General features: G+C 31.1%; 4 protein-coding genes and 1 non-coding gene across 5 annotated transcripts; 3 read left to right on the top strand and 2 right to left on the bottom strand.

Moving 5' to 3' along the window:
* The first annotated feature begins 814 nt into the window (after positions 1-814).
* TRNAV-UAC (transfer RNA valine (anticodon UAC)) lies at positions 815-887 on the top strand. The gene has a single exon. It is a non-coding gene; the product is annotated as a tRNA-Val (tRNA).
* Positions 888-1,158: 271 nt separating this feature from the next.
* On the top strand, positions 1,159-2,596 carry LOC105799141 (protein SENSITIVE TO PROTON RHIZOTOXICITY 2). The gene has a single exon (XM_012629542.2). It carries the CDS (start codon positions 1,360-1,362, stop codon positions 2,488-2,490), a length of 1,131 nt encoding a protein of 376 aa, XP_012484996.1. The 5' UTR covers positions 1,159-1,359; the 3' UTR covers positions 2,491-2,596.
* Positions 2,597-4,987: 2,391 nt separating this feature from the next.
* LOC105799145 (histone H2B) lies at positions 4,988-5,639 on the top strand. The gene has a single exon (XM_012629547.2). It carries the CDS (start codon positions 5,052-5,054, stop codon positions 5,475-5,477), a length of 426 nt encoding a protein of 141 aa, XP_012485001.1. The 5' UTR covers positions 4,988-5,051; the 3' UTR covers positions 5,478-5,639.
* A 794-nt stretch (positions 5,640-6,433) lies between these two features.
* Positions 6,434-7,190, bottom strand: LOC105797653 (uncharacterized). The gene is made up of 3 exons (XM_052621234.1): positions 6,861-7,190; positions 6,566-6,782; positions 6,434-6,468 (listed from the first exon to the last, which is right to left on the bottom strand). The coding sequence occupies exons 1-3, from the start codon at positions 7,188-7,190 to the stop codon at positions 6,434-6,436; spliced, it is 582 nt and encodes a 193-aa protein (XP_052477194.1).
* An 18,102-nt stretch (positions 7,191-25,292) lies between these two features.
* LOC105799140 (histone H2B) lies at positions 25,293-25,889 on the bottom strand. The gene has a single exon (XM_012629541.2). It carries the CDS (start codon positions 25,825-25,827, stop codon positions 25,402-25,404), a length of 426 nt encoding a protein of 141 aa, XP_012484995.1. The 5' UTR covers positions 25,828-25,889; the 3' UTR covers positions 25,293-25,401.
* Between the last annotated feature and the right edge of the window lie 647 nt (positions 25,890-26,536).

The raw sequence follows: 26,536 nt of genomic DNA, 5'->3' as shown, positions 1-26,536 counted from the left end.
AGAGGAATAGTCATAATAATAACTTAACACAAATTACATTAATTGAAATTTCTTTTAATAAAAAAATGTATATATAATTATCATTATTAGATTTGAGTTGTAAAAATAAATGTGCAAATGTTACCCAAAGCAAATATTTCATCTAAAAAATAAAATAAAAGAATTATGAAAATACGTATACCATATATAGTTTAACAGGAGTTATACGGACAAATTATATAAAGTGAAACGACGTGAACTTCACTATGAACTCGTAGAAGCTCGTGCTGATAACGTGTTATAAAATAATTAAATAAAAGAACACTTAAAGTAAATAGAGAATTTTCTCGTCTCCTCTTTTCATTTATAAAAGAGCTATCTATGCGCCATTGACATTCAATGCAACATAAATGAATGAAGCTTATTTAACAGCTTCATTAACACGTACATTAAGCATCTTTAATAATGAATGAGGTTTTAACTCATTACTTTCATAAATGTTTAAAGGTTATAGACATCCATTTAATGTATTTACAACAGCAATAAAATTGTAGATATTATTTAATCTAAGTGAAAAGAAGTTATTTTAAGATTCAAATGTCAAAGAAATGTACAAATATTAAAACAATAAAGCTTAATACAAATTGATATACTAAAACGTTTGATGAAACAATAAGTAATGTATAATGTTTTCAATTCCATGAATCTTGAAGAATATTTTTTCGATTTTTAGTGATATCGCAGTTTCAAATTTTCATTTCCTTCGATGGGCTGCAGATATTTTTTCAATTTATCATTAAAATATTAAATAATTTTCAAAGACCACAACCAATAAGTTGCTGTGGTGTAGTGGTTATCACGTCAGTCTTACACACTGAAGGTCCCCAGTTCGATCCTGGGCAGCAACAGGTTCAACTCCCATTTTGTGGTTCTGATTCTGACATTTTTGGGTCATCAAATCTTAACAATCCGAATATTCCAACTTCTGGCGTCGTGTATGCGTGAGAGACATTGATACCCAATAAAATATCCAAGAAAACCTAGAAATTGGCATCTTGCATTAAGATAATTGGTTAATCCGGTTCCTTGCTATGTGCTATAACTACATAGGATACATGTTTGCCAACTTCGTCATGGACATTTTTTTCCCCTTATTTAAACGTGTTTGTCATAGCCGCTAGAGATAGTAACATATGAGGGAGTTGTTAAGTGGGGATGAACACAAGCTCTTAAGTTGACTTGCAACTCTCCCCATCTCTCAATATCTGAATTTCTTAAACAAATTTTGTTTGTTTTCACCAGCGATGAACATTTTCCTTGTTTCTTAAACGCCATTCAAATATAAATACCAAGAGAGATAAAAAGCCAAGGTTTTTGAAAATGATTTCAGACACAATACCTTCAAGTTTCCCCAATGCATCGCAAGCTTTACCTATGTATCCTATGACTGATCATCAAGACCATATTAATGTTCCATATTCTTGTCTTGAAGCACCTGGTTCAGGCTCAGATCTAGCTCCTTCAACCTCTCTCCTCTATAACCTATCCATCTTGGAAGACAAAGTTAATCAGCTTCAATCACTTGTTAGCAACCTTATCTCCCCAGATCAAATTCACCCTGAGTCAACCGGGTCTTTAGCCATAGCAAGCATGGATTCTTTGGTTCAAGAAATCATCGGAGCCGCATCTTCCATGGGATTGGTTTCCCAACATATGTCTCTTGGAACCACTTCAGGTAATAATAATGGGATATCTAAACAGCCCAACTTTACCGATGACTTTGCTGGTGGCAACTTAGTTCAGGAAAGAGGACAGGGGTCTTATCCTAGTGTTGATCAAACATTTAGCTGGTATGACCGGAATAGCATCCATAATAATCGGAGTTTGCAAGTTGGTAATGCTGATAAGTTGAAGGAAAGGAAAGAATTGGGTGAAATGGTTCAAAGAAGCGAAATCAGTGAAGGGTCACAAGGGGATGCAGGTACCAATTATGATATAGTGGAATTGGATGCTGAGGACTTGTTAGCTAAGTACACACATTACTGCCAAGTTTGTGGCAAAGGGTTCAAGCGAGATGCGAATTTGAGAATGCACATGAGAGCTCATGGTGATGAATACAAGACCAACGCTGCTTTGGTTAACCCCATGAAGAGTCACGAGGGAAGTAGTAATGGCATGGGAAACTGTTCGACGAAATTCCCAAAGAGATATTCATGCCCTTATGAAGGGTGTAGGTGGAACCAGAAACATGCCAACTTCCAACCCTTGAAATCCATGATCTGTGTGAAGAATCACTACAAGAGAAGCCATTGTCCCAAGATGTATGTGTGCAAGCGTTGCAACCGGAAGCAGTTCTCGCTGCTGTCGGATCTCCGAACTCATGAAAAGCACTGTGGTGATCTCAGGTGGCAATGTTCTTGCGGAAACACATTTTCTAGGAAAGATAAGCTTATGGGTCACGTTGCTTTGTTCGTTGGACACCGTCCAGTTGTTGCTCATTCCTTACACTAAGCCACACCACTTCAACCAGATGATATAGGAGGTAACATATGGAATACTTGCTTTTCTTTCTATTTAAAGTAAAGAGATTATATAATAATATTACAATAATTCTACACAGCTACATTTTAAGTATCATTAAATAAATGGTGATTAAACATGCATTGGATGATAATGTAAAAGAAAAATAGAGATTAGATAATAATTTTTCATTAAAAAAATAATAGCGTGGAGCTAAACCCAATAAAAGGTATATCATATTTTTCTAGTTCAATTAAATAAAATTAATGGAGTGGAACTAAACCCAATAAAAGGTATCACCATATCTCTAATAATTTTTAACTTTATTTATCTTAAAATTTTGTGTTAATTAATTAAATAAAAGTAATTAACAATGACACGAATTCAAATATGCATTGGGTTCTGGGTTCTATATTGAATTCAGTCGAATGCTTAGATGCCAGAATGAGAGGCATGCTTAAATGTTATAAAGAGAGATCGTGAGGCACAAAGATGAATACTTTCGGGTTTTCATGTTGATTGGGTAAAAGAAAAAGGATAAATCAACAAAATGAAGAAGAAGAAAAAAGTAAATAAAAAATTTTGCTAGAGAATGAGAAGAGAGAGAAGTAGGGAAGAAAGAATCAAGAAATAGGCAAAAATATCCAAAGATGGTCTAAGATGAAAAACTATCAATATGGATAAATTTCTAAGATGAAAAACTCAACTGTTGTTTGTAAAAAATGGTGACACCATCCCTAGGATATGCAAATGTGCATTAGATTTTGGGTTCTATATATCTTGAATCCGGTCAAAATTAAAATCAATGATAGAATATGTGTTTGGATTCAAGCACAATTTTAACGATGAATTGAATAATAATAAAAGAAATTTCCATTAAGAATATTAGATTAAAACTTGTATAAAATAAAAAACCAATTATTTAAGCATTATGAAATTAATAAATAATTGAAATTTACTATAATTTTTAATGGGAACGAGGCTAAAAAACTTATTGCACAAAATTCAAATTCATTCTTACACAAAATCAAGGTTTAATTTACAAATTCACTTGTGTAATAATGTAATGTGTTTGATTCCTTCTCTTTTCTTTTTCTTTTATCTATTACTTAGTATATTACACTTATTTCGACTTATTTTATACTTATTGAGAAAATAAAATGCCAATAATGGTAATGTATCACAAAAAAAAAAAATAGAACATATAAATTTACGTGGAATAATTACAAGGAGTATAGACTACGTCTATTTATAGGTTTAAAAAATCATATTCTAGTCAACATCTAATAGAAGTAATGCAGTAAGGTTGGAACACCTCATTCAAATTAATATCAAACAGAGGAAGTAAACTTCTGTACGAATTATTGTGCAGCTTGTACCGTACCATGGGGGTCGCCCGGTTACGGCCCCAGTTCAGTATCTTGCTTATTGAGGATCCAGGATAGGCTGCGACCCTCAGCCTTCGCCCTCGTAGATCCCCCTATCTTGAATAAGAATTTAAGTCACAACTCTAACACTTATTATATTATCCTTATTACTTGTAATAGAATAAGTAAATCGAAAAAATAAAGGGTTCTGAAAAATCTGAAAAAATAGAAATTAAGAATAGAAATGTTTAACGAACGAGTCTTAGAATTGTTATTATTTCGACAAAAAAAAGAATTTGACACGTCCTTTTCTTGTGTCGAAGGTTAAGAAGACTCAAAATACTCCCTATAATACGTCCTATTCTCCATGTTTAATATCTAGTAAAATTGAATTTAAAAAACAAAACACATTCTATAACGACACTACACCAAAATAGGCTTTTAGCGGCATTTGGACAAAAAATGCCACTAAAAATTGAGCATTAGTGGCGCTTTACGTAAAACGCCGCAAAAACATTTTATCTGCTATTTACTATTTAATTTATTTTTAATTGAATATTGGTTAGAAATGGATAAATTTGTTAATAACGAACGAGTCTTAGAATTATTATTATTTCGACCCAAAAAGAAATTTACACGTCCTTTTCTTGTGTCGAAGGTTAAGAAGACTAAAACACTCCCTATAATTATTTGTTCCCTCATGTAGTAAAATTGAATTTAAAAAACAAAACACGTTCTATAACATTTATAGCTCACACTGACAACAGAAATATAATTTAGATTGAAAACATATTTGCTCAAAGCTGCAAACCACCACCCGCCATTGATTTGGAATAATTAAGTTTCAGTAAGTTTTCATACCTATTTTGATATATTCAAAACTTTGGAGGAAAGAATCATGCTGTGGAGAAACACAACGGGATGCTCACAATTAGATACCCGTAAGAAACATAATCCCCCGCTTTAAATTACAAATAAAATCACTTCTTATACATTAAAGACGAACAGGAAGCGATCCTCTCCGTCCAATACCACCCCGTCAAATCCCACGTCACCCATCCTCGCTCACGAAAACCAACCAATCAATTCTCTCCCTTCTCCCCTATATATTCATATTCACCTTTCACTTCTCTCATTCACCACTGCCTGCACTTTCTCATCTTTAGAATTCACAACTAGTTTCCAATGGCACCCAAAGCCGAGAAGAAACCAGCCGAGAAAAAGCCAGCTGAGGAGAAAAAGGCCGACAAGGCCCCAGCTGAGAAAAAACCAAGAGCCGAGAAGAAGCTCCCTAAAGAAGCCGGGGACAAGAAGAAGAAGCGAAGCAAGAAGAGCATCGAAACCTACAAGATCTACATCTTCAAGGTGCTGAAGCAAGTCCACCCTGATATCGGCATTTCCAGCAAAGCCATGGGTATTATGAACAGCTTCATCAACGACATCTTCGAGAAGCTGGCTCAAGAATCTTCGAGGCTTGCACGCTATAACAAGAAGCCCACCATCACCTCCCGTGAGATCCAGACTGCCGTAAGATTGGTCCTGCCTGGGGAGTTGGCCAAGCACGCTGTTTCCGAAGGGACTAAGGCTGTTACTAAGTTCACCAGTTCTTAGTTTCCATCCATCAGTCTAAAATGTCAAAGAATTGTATTTTTGTATAATTTATTTTATTTGAGTTTAATATATATTTCTCATGCCTTTGTGATGATTAGAAAAGGTTGGTCTCAAAGAAATGAAAGGTGGATTTTATTATTAATATTAAAAATCATTTGGGCCTCCATGTTTGCATGCAGTTTTTAGTTTAGCCTTACATTAGTGTATTTTATTGATTAATTGAAATTATTTACAATTTCATGTAAGGAAAATTTATTTTCTCTTATAAAATATTACATATTTTTTATATTTTATGTATTTAATTTTGAATACTTATTTGTGTATTTATATTACTATTCTTTTAAAAATCATGAGTAAAGGAAAATTTGGAGAAAATATTTTTAGGGTTCATTTGATTGGCGTTAAAAATTTTTTGTAAAATGATTTCGGAAAATGTTTTACTTTTTGTAAAATGATTTCTTGGAAAATATTTTCGATATTTGATTTAATCATGTAAAATATTTTTCAAAAAGTTATTTTTACATATATTAATATATATTAATAAATTTTATATTTTAAATTGTTTTTACATATATTGCAATGATTTATTTATAATAATACTCAATTATTAAGCTACAATATTGATCGTTATAAATTGAAAAATATTATCCACAATGAGTACTAGAAATAATATTGAATAATTATAAATTGCTTCGAAACCACAATGAGTACTAGAAATAATATTATCCAAATACATAATTAGTAGTACACCACATAGTAACAACATTGTCCAAGTGCATAATATTACACCACATAAAAGTATCAATATTTTCAACCCTGAGAAAATTTTTGAAGCCAAATTTTTCTATGCTTCTTACTTTTAACTAAAAAAGCTTTGGCCTCTGATTCACGACTCACTAGATAATCAAACACAAAACACAAGAAGTCATCATCAAATCCTTCTTCCTCCATCGACATCACTTGTTCGTAAAGCTGTGATGTCTTATCGACACTAAATTGTTCCAAAGCATTAGCAATTTTGCCAAGTTGTTCACCCACAAATTTAATTTGTTCATCAACAAGACTTTCTTGACCACTTTTTCTTTTACGTTTGGATGTGCCAGATGAAAATACATTTGTTCTTACCTCTTCAGCCTCTTCATTGTCGCAGTCTACAGGCATTGAATCTTCATTACCATCATCCAAATCTATGTCAGCAAATGTTCTGGCAAAACTCCCTGTTGCCATATCTTTGCCAACAACCAAAGCCATTTCATCATAATGATCAATGCTTTTATTCAGAAATGGTTCATACTTCTTGTGTGCCTGTTAGATATTATACACAATTAGAATAACAAGTAAAAAACAATTGAAATATACTTAACATATATAGTCATATATTACCATCACTGTTGCATCATATGTCGCTCCATCACATGTGATCATTTTCATGTTATCATCCCATCCAAAACCACTTTCACCTCGAATTTTGCATATAATCTGCCACTGGTTTTTTACTGTCCTCAAATGATTTTCCACATGCTTCGCATCGCATTGGACTTGGAATCTTTCAGAAATGGCGTCGACAACTCGATTAATAGAAACTAATTTGAAAGTATTAGAAGGCTTATTTCCTTTTCGAGCCTCCTCTGCTAGAATTTCAAGGAAAACATGTTCCATTGGTTTTGTCCACCTGAATTGCTTGGAGGTCCCTTCTTTGTTGCCCTTACCCATTCTATATTAAATAATTGTCATTGTCAATAATTTCAATATCCAACAAGCTTAAAACATAATAATCAATTCAATATCCAACAAGGTTAAAACATAATCAATATCTAACAAATTCAAGACATATATCAAAATCCAACAATCTAAAATTTCAATATTATTATCCAACCAATATTTACAAAAAAAAAATTATACTAAAACATACATAACATAGAAACAATAACCCTAAACCCTAAATCTACCTAATATTTCTAGTCATATAATCAGTCCACATAGTTTGTGCAATTTCATCTCTCTTAGCAGACAATTCTCTTGCTTCTTGTCTTTCTTCTCGCTCCGTGAGAGTTTGTATTATCGAATCAGACTCAGACGCCTCGTATAATCCTTGATTAAGTAAATCACTAAGATCAACTCCCATTATATGATTATGAATGATACAACAAGCCAAAACTATATCTACTTAAGTTTGAAAATTCCAAAATGGTTCAGCATCTAATACACGAAACTGTTTCTTCAAAATCCCAAAAACACGTTCAACAGTGATCCGTAATGATGAATGGCGAAGATTAAAGAGTTCCTTTGCATTTCAGGCCCTTCAGCACCAAACTCTTTTAAATGATATCGGACACCACGATATGGGGAAATACATCCAATTCGGATTCCATATCTAACATCAGCAAGATAATATTTACCTACAATTTTACAATACATAGTTAATACTAATAAACTATGAGCTTACTAGAACTATTTGTGATAAATATTACCTTCTAGAATTCTTAATCCTCTTGGGCGTGAAAGTGCATCACTTAAAATACGAGAATCATGTGCACTATCTTCCCAACCAGCTAGAACATAGGAAAATTTCAAATCAAATGTAATGGCAGCCAATACATTTTGTGTCGTCCCCCCTTTACGGCTACGAAATCTTCCTTGCATGCTAAGTGGAACGGATGCATGAATATGAGTTCCATCTCATGCTCCAATACAATCTTTAAAATAAGGATAAAACCTTGACTGTTTCTACACTAGGAGTTGACTCATCAGGTAATCTAATAACTAGTCTATACAATTTCAAAATAGCTCTCAATACAACCCTAAAGTAATGGTGAACTGTCTGAGTTGATCTATAATATCTAGATCCAATCACTCGAAACCTTACATTATGACCAATTATATGTAAAAATATAACTACTTGCTCCCTAATATCGATAGATTTAGACGATTGTAACAAATTATTCGTACTAAGAATATCACATAAATTAAAAAAGGCGATCGGTCTGATCCTTATCACATCAATGCAATGATGGTCACCACTATATAAAATACTATTAATATAGTTTTCTCTTTCATAATCTCGATTCACAAGAGGGCGATAAGCAATTTCCTTCCTAGTTTTTAATTTTTTAATCCAAAGAGCCCCAAAAGCTAAAACTGAAGCCACAACTCCGACAATTGCCATTTGATGTTGATTACGATCCATCTACACAAAATAATGCCACACAAATATATGATCACTACTACAAAACATGCAAGATTTTCATAAGATTACATAAAGTTACCATGACTAAAAAAGTGCATACATACATATCAAGCTAATTATAATTGCTCAATACTAAAAAAGTTACCATGTACTTATAAAAAATATACATTAACATATTATTTATAAAAAATATCTTTCATGTATTTGTTCTATATTGACATGTATTTATAAAGTTACCATGACTTAAAAATATTGATCATAGTTAATACAATACTTTAATATTTAACATATTATTTATAAAAATATACATTAACATAAATTTGATTATTTAAGTATTATTTTATTGCAAAAACATTATTAAAATGGTGATGCCTCTTTTTAAAATATAAAAAATTTTAAATTATAATTGCTATCAAGTGTGTTTTCTTTTTTATTTCGATATAAACAAAAAATTTGACAATGTTATAACTTTTTTTATTTCTATTTTTTATAATTTTTAAAATTAAAATTGATTACTTTTATAAAAAAATAAATAATGTTTAAGTGCACTTGCTACAATTGCTATATAGATAACAATAAATACAGTTAAAATTTCGACATAATTAACAAAAATATCAATCCCTAAGATGCCTATATAGATGAGTTATTACTAGCTTCCTGATATCTTAAATCAAAATATACTTGAAAAGTTAAAAACAAATTTGATTTTGGTTCATCTATCATTTACAAAAGTTTTGAGACTTTCCCATTTCTAACTTCATCATTTCTTTAATTCTGAGTCTTTGAACTGTGAAAAAAATGGTGGGGTGCATGAATTCTTTCCCTCATGTTCATACTGTATATTCACTACAATCTCTTTCATGAAAATTTAGCATGTTTGAATTCAGATAGCAAATGAATATGTATCACACCTAAACTTCCAAATCGATATCAATGTGTAATATTTAAACAACATTTCCTTATATTTTAAAGGAAAAAACATAATTCCTAGCCATAAACTCTATAATACTACATATATTTAGATCTATAACATGGAAACTTGGGAAAAGGTCCTTGTTCCCATAAACTTATACTGTTCCCCATTGGTTATCGGCTGTCTTGTTAGTTAATAGCAGCTTCTATGCTTGCATTGCACCACAAATGCATATTACCACTGACAACATAATAATAACAACCTAAAGCCAGACCTTTTCAATGCCAATTCCATATGCTATAAATCATGCCAAAATTACCAAAATTCATGACATACGCACATATGTATTTACCTACCATCAACCAAATATAACAGCTCATCACTGCCATTTCCCAAGTAATACGTAAACAAATTACAGTAAAAATGTAAATTAATAATAAACCATACCCAAACACATCCAACAACCATGCTTAATTCACTTGAACCGAATTATAACAACCACAAATGCATATTATACCAAATCATAAATCAAGCACACCACAAACATATAACAACCATAAATGCCATGCCATTGGCAGACCAGAATCAAGAAAGAAGACATTCTAAAGATAAAACCTTAGACCAACCTCTTATGAAAATATCAACCAAGGCCACCAACAGGAGTAAGAATGCTAAGGTAGAGGCTAGGACAGCAAGAACTATACAGCTGGAGGTCAAGCATAAAAAGAAATTAGAACCGTTAGGAGCAATAAAAAATCAAACACAAATCATTAATGGTTTAATTTAATGGATTGAAATTACAATGTATCAATACTTGTATTATATGGTGTGAATCATGCTTCAAACAGAAGAAAATTGCAATCTATGATTGAATGCTAATTGTTTGCAGACAAGTAGGGTCGCATAAGGAATCTCAGAAGGAAAATATAGCAGGATCAGACATGATATCCAAAAAAATCCAAAAACTTTTGCAGTAGAGGAAAGAAGATTTTTGTAAAAGAAAACATAACTTTTATTGGAAATTGCCTTCTTCTGAAATTGGAAGGCCATTTTGAACCGGATGGTGAAATTTCTACTCGAGGAATAAAACAACGTTGCCCGACACTACTACCAGTAATAGTTTCAACATAATAATAACAACCTAGATCCCAATTTTGTCACAACCAATTCAGTACAATTACATAAATCAACACTTCGGTTAATGTTTCTCAATAACATTATTGGAACCCCAACTTTCAACTAAAAATCTCATGACTAGGTACACAGAATTTCAAAGAATTCAGGACTTCTGATAAATACAAAAGGGATTATTCTTCAATATTTCCAGATGCAGGATAAATTCTATCTGAACTGGGATATGTTCTAGATTCACCCGGAATCCTCAGAAGTACAAAATCATTCACCTTGTTTACCACTTCATTAGTAGTTGACAGTATAGCTTAATTCTTTAGGTATGTCGTGTTATTGAAATTTTCCTCGAGTTCTAGATAAATGTAGCCAAATATTGCACAAACTGAATCAGTCGTTAAGGGATTAAGAATCAATATGGTATGGTAATTGGTTGGGGAATCTACATTAACCTCTAGTGCGACATTAGGTATTCTTCCATCACCTAAATCTAATAACTATTTGTTAAAATCAGATACTATATCAGAATTTTTATCCTTAAGCTGCATATTTATTATTAAGGTGAGCAACCGACAATGATTCCATAGGTATGATTTCGAAATAGAAGCTAAGACAACATCAGTCTTGCTCCCTTTTGGAACAACGGAAATTTGCAGGATCAGACATTACTAATCTGCATATTTATTATTTACCTTGCATTACCTAATTTTCATGCATAAAAACCTAAAACCCTTTTACAATTACTGAACAATGCACTAATATCGGGACAGAAAATACAAACCCAGCAAGTCTTTTTCGACATTGAAAATAAAACCATAAAAAATCAAATAATGTCTATAATAATAACGTTACCTGAAATTTCCCACAGATCTGACGAAAATTGGAGTGGAGATAGCAAAAATGAATGGTGGTCGGAGAGAACGTTTGGATCGGTAACTGAATTAGTCGGAGAAGAGGGAACCGAGGAAATGAAAGAAAACTGTGATAATCTGCCACTGGGAACCGAGGAAATGAAGGAATGAAAGACTTCTTGTGGGGGATTAGTGGAAAATCAGTCGACAGAAGCACTTTTTCTACCGGAAATGATGGAAGGAATGAAGGTATTAGAAGGCAGGAGAGTAGGGAAAATGTCTTACGGAAATTGAAAGGGTAAGACATTTTCCCTAAAATGTAACCCAATTTCTCGTGTTGCGGAATTGATTTTCCAAAAGGAAAATATTTTCCGCCAATCAAACACTGGAAAACTTGTAATTGATTTTCCGGAAAATCAATTCCGCCAATCAAACACAGCCTTAATTTCTTCAGAAGTTTCAATAATAATCATAGTAAATTTTAATTAGAAATTCTTCTATAAAAACACAAATAAGTATTTTGAATCATTTTATAATCATCCTTTAACTACTATTTATTATGTCAAATTTACTACATATGTTCAAATTATTTCAATTCATATAAATGAACAATTTCCCAAGAATTTCAATATATTTTGGCATTCTAAATCTTTCAAGGATTTTAGTATAAACTTTACTATACAATTGATTCATAAAATGTTGCAACAATCATTAGATACAAGTTAATTTTTTTATAAACTGTTAGTTTAATAATATATCTAAAGGTTATTACATCCACCACAAAAGAATATTATATCTTTTCATAATTAATGCCGGGGCTTAGCGAAAAACTTTATATTCTTATTTCGTTTTTGCAAAACTATTTCATTTGTACCCTCACCGGCTTTATACATTTAGGTATTTGAACTATAGTCTAAAAACTTCACGAATTTAATTGTATTTGAGTTGCGTTTTCTATTTTGAATAATTCATTCTATATATATATATATATTTCTTGATAGATTTATTTAAGATTCTCCTTTTATTTCATTATTTCAACAATAATATTGCATGCAAAACCATTGTCGACCACTTTTATTATCGGTTCGACATTTTCTTAAATTGATATAACTTATCGAATTCTCTTATTTTTACTATTTTAATCTTCAGTTTCAAATACCTGAATCTCTTCTGGAGTTTTATTTATTAGTTAAGTCTTGGGTCTCTTCTACAACACCCTCCTCCATTATATGACCATCTAGAAGAATTTTCATCTTTGGAATCGATTAATCTATTATTTATTCTAAGTTATTGTCCTATTGGGACTTTGATTCAAATTAAAATATTGGATAATATATAACACTTGGTTATTCTCATTAAGTTTGTAAATACATTTGTTAGTTAACTTGTAATGAGTTATCCTTGTTGAACTTCTGGTTCAAATTACTCTCCCCCTAACTCATTACAAGTTATTATTTCTCTCCCCATAATATCGGGAAAACTATCGAATCAAAATGATAATCACAAATCATGTCATAATTGAGTATCCAATACATTCAAAACATCTAATAATATAAAGAGACTTGTAATTAATATATAGTCTCAACTTTCTTTGAGGATTCACTCATCTTTGTGCTTTGTGATGGAGCAATTGGAACATATACGCACATACAAAAATTCAAAGATGGGAAATATTTAGCTCTTGATCAAAAACCAATTGTAATGGGAAGTATTTATAACTTATTTGCTTGATGCGTACAACACGTAAATCAACATAATCTCATGTTGAAAGAGGAAGTTTAGTTCTCATAAGTAATGGTTTAGACATTAATTAGATGCGTTTAATTAATAATTTCTCTAAACCATTATGTGCATAAATAACAAACTTTTACAAAAGTTTTTCAAATTCAATCAATAAACGACTAAGATATAAACTCATCAGTATTAGCAAGATAAATTGTCTGAATTGCATAATTATGAATTAATTATTTAAACAAGCAATCTTGCAAACGACATTTTGCAAGTTGATAACACGTACGTAATTATTTTGTAAATGCATCTACCAAAATCATATAATACCAAAACCATCCTCATGGTGGATGAATGGGCTCATATTCATTTCAGAAATGCAAGACATTAAATCTCAATTTTAGCTAGTGAGTTTCTAACAATCAATTTTCATTGAGAACAAGCAACAAATGAGAATTCTTTAAATTAAAAAAATCTTATGGTTCTTTAATGAATCTCCATATGAATTCTCAATTAATTTCCGCATCATATATAATCCAGGATGGTCTAACTGGTCACACCAAGTAGTAAATACATTTGTATCAGTAAACTTCTGGTTTACTTTAACATGCATTTTAATTGTACTAATAATGTCAATATAAATTGAAAGAAATTAATAATTTTATTGTCATTTCTTTTACTTTGTATCCACATATAAGTACTATTGTGACATTTATTACTAAAATGTCTGAATCAATGTGAAGTCTATAATGCCACTAAGTTAATAAATATAATTTTCAAATAATTATATGCAATATTCGCTTCAGGGAATATGTCAAAATCTTCAAATACAAGACATTTGGTCTAGTGGTATGATTCTTGCTTTGGGTTTAAGAAGTCTCGAGTTCGATTCAAAATACTTTGAAAACCATTTTAACAAAAGTTCTGCATAATCAGTTAACTACCAAGAATAACTTCCTAGGTCATGTATATAAACAAGCTTATATTAAATATATCAATAAAAGTCACATCTCAAACATAAAAATATGACATAATGAAAAACTAACAATTTTTTCATAATCATATATGAAATTTAATTTAAAATCCAACCATTCAAGCTCATAGAACTTTTCATTTACAATTGTTCATATCATTTGTCTAAATAATTAAAAATTAAAAATATAAAACGTATGACCTACTACCTTTAACAATTCTTTGAACTAAATCAAATTTGAATAACCATAAAATTCATTGGTTTGTTAACATAAATTTGCATACTAGATATGTTTTAATCAAATATATTATTAATTATAAAACCTACTATAGCGACATAAATAAATCAGTTAATATTCATTTTCATAAATAATGAGATGTTTAAAATAATATGTAACCCATGGAATCGAAACTTAAAAAAAAACATCTCAAATATTTAAACCATATATCAATTCGATTTAATATTTAAAGACATACTTTTTTTGTTCTCCATTGAATCTTGACTATAAGAAGTAAGCAAATTAAACTTCAGTAGTAGACTTTGAATCTAATTAAAATTTATTAATAGCAAACTTTGAGAGTGGATCTTATTTTACAAATGTACACCAGATACATAACCAATGACTTTTCACACTTAAGTTTTTTCTCTTGCAAGTTCTCATCAATAATATTTTTCCACGTAATTTTAATTGAGAACTTATTCTGAATACTGTAGAGAGATATTCACAGTTTAAAAAAAATTGCAATTTTAGGTGCATCCAACCATATCGAACTTTAGATAGAATTATCTTATTCTATTGCTCATAAGTAGATTTTTACAATCAAATATTTTGCTTTCAATCCCTTAATGGGGATGATGACAAAAGAAAACCACAAAAGTAATCATAATCAATTCAATTTAATAACAAGACTAATCAAAATTCAATCATCGCTTTTGTACATCCTTTCAAAATAGATATTTATAGCAATAGCATATTAGATATAATCTTTTCTTCATTCACAATCTCAATATGATATACATTATAATGGATATCATTTAAAAATAATGCATTAACTATTACAAGATATTAATATATTAGCTCTTCTGCAGTTTTCGACTAATTTTGTTCTACTAAATATTTGAATAATATTGGTTTTTATTTTCTTTTATGCTTGCGTTCACTTCGGGGAATGAAATAGATTTACTAGGACGAACTTATAATCGTCCCAATAGATTCTTTGTTTCATAATCATCATCGCAAATATGCATTGATTTCAAATCAAAATATATCTATTCATGTTGTCATGATTAGTCTCCAATTATAATAATCATGACATAATAAATAAATCATAGTAAAAAATACCTGACGATCTAAGTGGTTAAAGGCTCTAATGATTACCTATAGTGCGCAGGCATCAATTAAAGACTAAAATTGCAATAGCTCTAGAAGGCAATCGACAACAACTTGAGCAGCAGATTTGGGTGACCGTATTATAAAATAAAAGAGAATCATGTTGATAACGTGTTATAAAATAAATAGACAAGAGTAAAGAACAAAGAGAATGAGAGGGCGTATTTTATTGATCAATCGGAATCATTTACAATGTTTCTCCAAAATCTATATTTATAGACAAAAGAGGCATAAATGAAGTAGAGATCTACTTCTAATCACTATTAGAATTTAAAGTATATCAAAATTTATCTTAATCTTGATGGACATCCACTTAATAAGATATTCATAACAATTTTCATATTTTTCCCCGAGACTATGTGCTTTTTTTTCTAGGAATTTTATAAGATATATAAGATATCTCATATTTTTGCAAGCAATCAAATATATGTTTAGATGTTTTTCCTACGGTTTAATTTTTAATTTAGGTAAAGTTTGTTGTTTGTGAATTTTTATTGTACATATATCAATAAAATTAAGGAAAGATATTTGATTCACTCTTAGTTTACAAGTTGTCCTTTTATCCAATTAATTAAAAATAAATATTTACAAGAATAATTTAATTTAAAAAGTAATGTGTTTTGATAAAGAGAAAAAAATGTAGAGAAAAAAATGGGGAGAGAGATTGAATTTTTTTAATCTATTTGGGGAGTGTACTATCAATTGAAGATTTCTATTATGCATTGGTAGTCATGCATTAACCGTGTTAAATTATATACTATCACAACAACCGTAAAGGTTATACTGTTAAGGAGCGAAGGTGCTAGTTATGTTTTACATGAGTAGGTGGCAATCTTCGTGGACCGAACCTTATATCACGAGAACCCAAACATTGGGGCATAAGATTCCTGATGGAGCCATTTGAAGCTCGGCTCAGCGTTATTTGGTCTAAAGCTCAGATAAGAGAAGTCATTGTCATTTCTGTGCAATTAATAATAAAATTAAGCAACTCCAGTGTATTTGATTGAAGGTGGCTGAACCTAATCTTACTTAATGCAACGATATACCTGATTCAAGCAGAATATGAATTTGCTGGAGAAAATATTTTTCAAAATACATTAGCAAATTGTGTAGTTTGATTAATCTAAATTTAGTTAGTATTATTGGACGTGGAGAATTTTCATAAATTATGAAATTAGTTAGGTAAATTTTGTAAAAAAAACGACATTAGTAAAGATAAATAAATTTTGAGTAATTTTAATGCAAATATTAGTATGATAAAACCGGAAGGAGTTGTTTTTAAATTATAAAACATTTATTGTTCATAAATTTGTAAATTCTATCCGCGGCCTAACCGGTATAAAATCGAGAATAACAAAAGAAGCTGTGATATAATGTTGTTAAAAATATAAAAAAAATGGTTCAAAAACTAATATTATACAAAATTTTGTTATTTTATATAAATACGAACTATAATACTAAACAAATATTCAAGTAACGAAAAAACCGTATTAAATAATACTAAACTATACTAACACCCGTCATCATAACATTGAGCCCATTGTCACGGCTCCATGCTACCCAACCACCGTTGAAAATTAGTTGGTAACCCCACCATTTGAGCCTTAAACCTTGTTAGCATTTGCCTGAATCGGCGTGGTTTAGCTCGTACCCTGCATATGCATTTCGATATGACAATATTTCAAAATATTTAATAAATTAGGAACAAGATTTAAAAAAATATTTAAATTACAAGTTTTGAACCAGGATTAAAAATAAAATACAACCAGAAAAATTTAGAAATAGGATTAAAAATAAAATATGAACAGATAAATGTAGAATCAGGATTAAAAATAAATTATGAACATATACAAATAATTTAGAAACAAGATTAAAAATAAAATATGAACAGGAAAATTTAGGCTCGAAACTTTTTACCCAAGTTCATGACTTCTTTTCGACAATCTTCATTTTTGTAATTCTTATGGAAGTTTGCAGTGATGTATCGGATGCAATAAACGGACCTCCACGGAACCTTAGAACGCCTAATTGCAACCAATAGTTCCTTCAATCTGTCTTGCCTTACAAATATTGTCTTGCCTTACAACATGCCTCTGCAGATTTCTTAGGAAAAATTCTCACGATTCGAAGTTCTCGGACTCCACAATGGTGAAAGCGACCAACGGTACATTTCGTTGTCCTCTTGTGCAACCACAACTAGAAGTATTTGCATATATTTACCACAACACCAGGTACCATTCACCTGCACGAACGACTTGTAATGGGAGAAGGCCAAACACAAGGATCAAACGTCCAAAACAATCGGCGAAAAACTCATTCCCAGGTTATATTTCGTCATGCGAGCCTCTATGCGACAGTGTTTCCAAATCAATCACGGTACCCAGCACATACTCTTGCATCGCAACTATCCACCCTTGAAGTTCATTGTATGACGTATCCTAGTCACCACACAACTGTTAAATTGTCATTTGTTTCGCCCACCATGCTTTTTTGTAGGACACGTTGTAGTTGAATCGAGCTTTCATGTTCGTAATAAAAACTGATACAAGAATGGTGGCGTGTCTTTTACCAACGACATGATGAAGTTGTAGATTGTTTTTCCATCCAATTTTCGATAGTCTCGCTTCATACGTGCAATCATGCATGTATGGGGCCCTTCTAATTTTCTAATTGTCAATATTTGAGTCATCTGCATTAATGCAGCCCGAACCTGCCAGTTACAACCACTATCAGCCCTCCAACATTCCCCAACATATAAAGTCAATGTAGACTTCGATACTTTATAGTCCACTAACAACTACATGTTGTATTGCTTTATTGCATATACACAGTCTTTCTTATTATCGAATTGTTGGCCTACAAACAACTCTCCAACCTTCAAATTTGCCTCCATCAAGTAAGAATGTATTATATCTGGGAATTTGGGAAACTTTCATGCAAGTGTCGCATCAGGGTTTACGCTCGACATGTGAGCCCCTGGATCATTTTGTATAACTATATGAGATTTCGTGTTCCCGATCGAATAGGGTGCACATATTGACCATCCTTCGCGACTTCATCGTCTATATCTTCTGGAACCTCATCCAAATCGGGGTTGTCGAAACCATCTTTTTGAAAAACAAAAGTTTTAGGTTGTCGACTCTAAAAAAATGAAAATTTGGGAGTCGCCACCAATCTTTTATTGAGGTGTGATTGGATCACCTAAAAAAACGGCTTTGGTCTACGAGTTTTAGAAAAACGGATCCGGGAGTCAGTTACGTACGAGGAAGGATTAGCACCCTCGTAACGCCCAAAATTGGTACCTAGTTAATTAATTAGTGTCTTAAGGTCGAGAATTTGGAAAAAACGTAATCCTTAGCAAAACTTAAAAGGTTACGTATTAAGACCCTTATTATTGCAGAGAAAGAAGATACCACACCCAACGTGTTAGGGCACAGCATTCTAATTTTCCCCAAAATGAATTGGGCCAAAATACTTGTACAATAAAACTTTAAAAGAACATCCACTTATCCAAGATTTAAGAAATCACACCCAATACGTTAGGGCACGATTCCTCTAGAATCCCAAACTCGGAATATTTCCTTTACTTTAAAAGAACATCCACTTATCCAAGATTTAAGAAATCACACCCAATACGTTAGGGCACAATTCCTTTAAAATCCCAAACTCGGAATATTTCCTTTATTATTTTTAAAAAATATTCATTTCGAGAAATCAATGCATCACATCCAATACGTTAGGACACAACGTGTTGAATTCCCAATAATGAGTTCTTATTTTATTTTTGATTAAAGAGCATTCTCGATTATTAGGCTCAACGAAGAAAATTGGAACCCAATACATTAGGGCTCAATTTTCTTGAAAATCCCAAATATCGAACATTACATGATCTTGAAAACCTTTGAACGAAAACGATTTTTGTGTTTTGATGAAATCAAGTATATCTTCTTGTTTAAAAATAAATGATATATAAGTATACATATATAAAAAAATGAAATATATAAACAACAAAAAAAAAACTTATAACAATTTTTAAGAAAATATATATGTAGATACATGTATGCGAAAATTATGAAAATAAAATAGAAATGTAACAGTATGCATATGTGTATATACTTACAAAATAAAAAAATGTATAAGTATACATATATCGGCAAATCATGAAAATACATATATATATACTTATATATGTACAATATGTATATAAAATAATGGAGTATATAAAATAATAAAGAAAGTATTTATAGTAATTTAAAAATATAAAAAGTTGTACGTATATGTATTATAGAAAATTCATGTATATTTTGAATTTTAAGATATGGGAAATAAATGTGTTACAAAACGTATATGTATATAAAATGTAAATGTATATGTATATATATTCATGTATATAAAAATTGTGAAGACAAAAATATATATATGTACATGTATATCTTCTACAAAATTTAAAACATATATGCACATGTATATTAAAAATGTATGTATGTACATGGAAATAATAATAATAATAAATATAATAATAATAAGTAATAATAAAAAACAATTTGCAAAAAAAAAAGACTAAATAGTTAATAAAACTAAAACAACAGGAAATAAAGGAAATTTAAGCAAAATGGTGGGCCAAATTGCGACCCACGAATTACATGGGGGGCCAAATCAGAAATAATTTCCCTCTCCAAAATGCTGCGCAGTGACGGGGACCAATTTGTAATAAAATAAAAATACGAAGCAAAATTTAAAAGAAATCAAAAATTTAATTTAAATACATTGCAAAAGTGAGGGGGCCGATTTCACAAATTTCCACTCCTAGACTAAAACGCGCGGATCTAGCACTATTCGGGTCGGGTCATCGGGTTAAAGCTAATGCACGGTCGTTTTGAAGCTATTAGAGCGAGCTTAAAACGACGTAGTTTCATAGTACGCATAAGACTAAAACACAAGGCATTAAGAAACCATTTTCAGCAGATTTGCAAACCCTAAACCAACCTTCTTCTATGCGCCGTTCGGCAGACTATCGTTTTGAAACCCCAATCCTTCGACCGATTTCGATTGCGACGGAGCGAACAACGTCTCGGCTATCAGGTAAATACTCTCCTTAACCTCCCTTTCCCTTTTTATTTCCTTCTCTTTCGCATACAACAGTAGGTATAAATCAAAGAAACGAAAAAAGAAAGTTTTAAAAAAACTTGAAATCACCTTCAAAAAAAAATTGCTATTAGTCTTCTCTTTTTATTGATTTTTTAATGTGTTTTTTCATCCCCCCGATTACAATGTATCAATGGCCGTTTTATAGCCACAACAAAACAATATAGAAAGTAAATCTGTTCATATCAATCTTGATTCGCAATCTTTTGATTTTTCTTTCCATATGCTGTTTTATTTCTTTCCTTGTCGTGTAGGTGGAGAAGCGCATGCGCGCCATTTGCGGCGGTGTGCGAGGGTGAGATTGCTTTGGTGGTTGTGGCGGCTGAAGATTAGAAACCCTAAGGTTTCTAATGTTTTTGGGCCATTGGTTTTGGGCCTCTATAGTTTGGTTTGGGCCACATCGGCCCGTTTGTATTTTGGGCCTTTTACCTGGGCCAAAATCGGGTATTACAGGGGTCACTAAATTCTGAAGGATCATGGTAGGACTAATCTTCATTATTGAACCTTTCATCACTATTTGTTATGGTACCCAGCACCTTCTGGATGTATCTATAAACTGGGACCCATGATTGGGTTGCTATGCGAAAATCCTCCGTAGTTTGGATTTTCGGGTGTTTGTGATGTCCCTCCACAACTTGATAGATCTTCCTAGTAAACATTAAGATCAAAATTAAATCTGTAACGTTGACTTACTTGAAGGACAATTTGAACGGGTTTTTGGATCAACTAACGTTGCGAATAACTCAACCGGTCGAGGATTCTCGATCTCTGGGGGGCAATAAGTTGCGATCATTGTGATCATATCATCACCATCTACAAGCTTCATGTTCGAAAATTTCAACGGATCCGTTGAAATTAGAAATTTGTAAAACAATCTTGAAATTTGCACCGATCTTCCATTTCATTTCCACCAATATTACACGCTTATTGAATCTCATTCCTATTTTTTGGCGACTTTGAAATGCACAACCTTCTTTAGTTGTATTTACTATTTATCCATCAAAATGGACATACACTAACAATATATGGATATTCATCTTCAACAAAATTTATTTCCTCCTCAACAAAACACTAGTACGGCTCTATTTTTTTTCTTCAATTGTTAAAGTAAAAAAAACTCAACCAAAACATAGAAAAATTCAATGTATAGCTTGTTTGGGTGCCGGCAACGAGATAGGCGGCACCCAAAAAAGTACCATTTTTTTCGAACACGGCGTGCCAACAAATGAAAGGTCGACACCAAAAATAAACTATTTTAATAAAAAATAACCGGTGCCGGCATGGGGAAGACCGACACCAAAAAATATTATTTTTTTTACTGACATGGGTGTCGGCCACCACATTGCCGGCACAAAAAATACGGAAAAAAATTTAAATTTATTTTTGGTGGTGTGATAATTGACACCTAATAAAGAATTATTTTTTTAATTAGAGAATACTTGTATTTTATAAAATATAGGAGAAAAAAATACATATGGTTGCTAGCCATTAAAGTGTCGGCACCAAAAAAAATATTTTTTAAACTCCAATGCAATCAACAGCTAATGATAGGGGGATGATTGATATGGGTGCCGACACTGTCCTGCACTGTTCATTTTAGGTCATTCTTGTCATTATTTTTGAAGTTGGGTCATTCTTGTAAATATATATTTTTGTTTGGTTAGTTGTGTAAAAAGGTCGTACAAGTTTCTTTATATCAAATAAAAAGAAGATCTATAAATAAATTTTAATAACTTTATTTAAACATAGTTAAATAAGAATTATTTATAAATATATTTTAAAACCTTAAACTCAATATTCTAAACCACATCCTTAAATCTAATATCCTAAATCCATGAGTTATTAATATTTATTTATAATCGTTATAATTGATGTATAATTATGTTTTAAAATTATTAGTCTTTATTTTTTTGTTTAATTTAAATATGATGTATCATGTTATTATTTATCGATGATGTAATAAAATTTGTATACTAACAATGCATCAAATATTGTCCCTTGTTGGTAAGTTATACTATTAATAATAAATTTAAAATGTTATTAAATATTTTATCTTTTTAGTTAATACAGTTTATTGGTGTGAATTTTTAATAAAATTTAAATATGATTATGTAATTTAATTTTTAAATTTGATGATCTACGATTTGTCCTTGTGAATTCTCTTACAACAAGGAATTAATTCATTTCAATATTTTTGACTACGCTAGGATTCAATACTTCATACCATCCATTTTGATTTAATTAATTGAATTATTAAAATAAAAATTGAAGAATATATTTTAAAAATAGAACCAAATTTTTACCAATTAGTTCAAACTCTCTCTTTAGACTACTGTATTCATCAATTTTCTATTCTGATTTGCAAAAAAGAACACTAGTCATATGATCAAAATGGATCAGTCCAGTAATTTAAGGGATTGACTTTTTCCATAAAAACTAAAATATGCTAAAAATAATATTTGAAAACAACAAATATTATTACAATATATAAAATTTAAAATAAGTTTTCAATGTTCAGAGCCATTGTATATGCTTCAAACAATGATCCCATGACTTTTGTGATAATAATTTTTCAAACTACACTTCAACATTTTCTTTTTTTCCGGTGTTAATTGAAATAAACAGATGAGTTATATAATAAATAATTTAATGAAGGGTAAATTATTAAAATAGATACTTCAAGTTATATTTTAGTTATTTATTTTTGAAATATTACATTTTAGTCACTTACGTTATCGTATTGTAATATTTTAGTCACTGAGCAGTTTATTGTCGTTAAGGATGTAATGGTAAACTGATGTGACACGTTAAAGCATCAATTTAAACGGAAATTTTAGGTTAAATTCTATAATTGGTCCCTCTATTTTTTCCTTTTGAGCAATTTTTTTTTATGTTCTCTTAACTTTCCCCTCTATTTTTTTTCATTCTCTTCTGCTTCTCCATTTGTTTTCTTCTCTTCTTCATTTCTTTTAATGTAGTTTTTTTTATATTTTTCATTTGTTAAAACTAGTCCACAAGCTCACCTCACTTGAAAAAAATTAAATTGTTCAAAAAAATAAGTAAAAGGACTAGTTTTAACAAATGAAAAACACAGAAAAACTACGTTAAAAGAAATTGAGAAAGGAGGAAAATAGAGGGAGAAGTAGAAGATAAATAGAAAATAAAGGGAAAAAAAAGGGAAGTTAAGAAAATAAAAGAAAAAAATTTAAGTTACACAAAATGAAAAAATATGTAAACCGATAGTATAAATTAACAAAAAAAATTTGTTTGAAATGATGATTTAACATGCCACGTTAACTTACTGTTACATCGTTAACGGCAATTAACGGCTCAGTGACTAAAATATTACAACGCGTTAACGTAAGTAACTAAAACGTAACATTTCAAACATAAGCGATTAAAATACAACCTAAGCTTAGGGGTGTGCATACGATTAACTGACGGGAAATAGCTATAACTGAATTAACCAACCTTCCAAAATTTTTAACCATTAACCGAACCGAATTTTTTAGAAAAAAAATTAACCGAACCGAAATTTTTTCGGTTAATTAGGTCGGTTAACCGAATTAACCGAAAATTGTATGGTTTTTATTTTTGGTTAAAAATTAACCGAATTACCCGAATTGAATCACTACATAATTAAAAATATTACATAAGTCTTTGAATCACTACATAATTAAAAACATTACATAATTCTTGAAATTAACATATAGTTGAAATGTAACTATTTAATATTCTCCATTTATATCCATTTCTCCTCTCCAAAAAATCTCCAATTGATTAAACCTAAAAAAAAAAATGTGTAATTGGGTAGATACTTAAGAATTAGACTTTAGTTTTATTTTTATTGGGTTGGTAATTGGGTAGATTTTAGTTTTAGTTTTATTGGGTTAGGTAATTGGGTAGACTTTAGTTTTAGTTTTATTGAGTTGGGTTGGATAATTTTATTTATTAATTTTTCGGTTAACCGAAAAAATTCGATTAACCGACCGATTTCGAATCGAATTAACCGTTAACCAAAAAATCATAAAAAAATTAACCGACCCCCGACCGAAAAAATTCAGTCGGTTAACCGAACTTGTTTGGTTTTACCCGAATTATGCACACCCCTATCTAAGCTAAACAAAAAATGACTAATTTGATAGTTTACTCTTAAATAAAATACAAAATTAAGGGGAATTAAATTCAACATAAATTTAATTTGGGCTGTAAAATAAAAAGGCAACCATTGGTTTGATTGATCTCCGTTTGGGTTGCCTTACTAGTACCCTATGGCCTATACAACCACATCCAAACTATGGAATCTTCCAATTATTTTAAGATCAAGTAATAGTGAAAACTACACGCAATGACCTTTGTTTGGTATCAATAGCCCTCTGCTGAATGTAAGTTGTAACATGTTGAGCAATGTGTTCTGTTGTTGGATTCTTTAGGATGCTGTACAATCCTATGCTTTTAGGAGGGGGAAGACATGTTTTTAAATTTTAATTTAAAAGAAGATAAATTCAAAATATGGTTAAATTTCCAATTAAGCTCCGCAAATTACAGGAAGACCCACAAAAAGCTACTGATTTTTACAACAAAACCATATTTCCCAGATTTTTGGAAACTAAGAACTGGTGAACTTTGTAACCGCCTTGGTCCCTTCTGAAACAGCATGCTTGGCCAACTCCCCAGGCAGGACCAATCTTACGGCAGTCTGAATCTCACGGGAGGTGATGGTGGGCTTCTTGTTATAGCGTGCGAGCCTCGAAGATTCTTGAGCCAGCTTCTCGAAGATGTCGTTGATGAAGCTGTTCATAATACCCATGGCTTTGCTGGAAATGCCGATATCAGGGTGGACTTGCTTCAGCACCTTGAAGATGTAGATCTTGTAGGTTTCGATGCTCTTCTTGCTTCGCTTCTTCCTCTTGTCCCCGGCTTCTTTAGGGAGCTTCTTCTCGGCTCTTGGTTTTTTCTCAGCTGGGGCCTTCTCGGCTTTTTTCTCCTCGGCTGGCTTTTTCTCGGCTGGCTTCTTCTCGGCTTTGGGTGCCATTGGAAACTAGTTGTGAATTCTAAAGATTAGAAAGTGCAGTCAGTGGTGAATGAGAGAAGTGAAAGGTGAATATGAATATATACGGGAGAAGGGAGGTATTCGATTGGTTAGTTTTTGTGTGCGAGGATCGGTGACGTGGGAATTTCTGGTCGTTGGATTTGACTGGATGGAATTGGACGGAGAGGATCGCTTCCATTCGTCTTTAATCTATGAGATTTTATTTTATTATTTATTTAAAGCTGGGGATTTTGTTTCGATTTCGTTTTTTAAAATTTTGCCCAACCCTTCCGTTTCGCGGGCGAATTTTTACGGGTATCTAATTGTGAGCATCCACTTGTGTTTCTCCACGTGGCGCCTAAAATTCTAATAATTTAGTTTTGGCTGCTATGCCTACAGTTTGTTACCAAATAATTAATGAATAATTTTAAAGATTTTTTTAATTTTATAAGTAGTTTTTAAAAAATATTATGTGTGTTTTCTTTAATTATTTATTTTTTAATATTTTATTAACAATATGTCAAATATTTTCCTATTTTAAATATCATTATAATTTAATTTAATTATTTTTTAAAAGGTATTGTATATGAATTTGTACATGTGAATTAGTTAAATAAAAATCCTAATGGAAAATAGGTATGGAATAAAAATTTGAAAGTTAAAATATGCTCCAAGTCTTTATATATTTAATATATTTTGAATTTAGTCATCA

Source organism: Gossypium raimondii, chromosome 9 (genome assembly GCF_025698545.1).
Source record: "Gossypium raimondii isolate GPD5lz chromosome 9, ASM2569854v1, whole genome shotgun sequence".
Taxonomy (NCBI): Eukaryota; Viridiplantae; Streptophyta; class Magnoliopsida; order Malvales; family Malvaceae; genus Gossypium; species Gossypium raimondii.
Note: the sequence above shows the minus strand (reverse complement) of the source record. Positions and strands in the feature narration are given on the sequence as shown.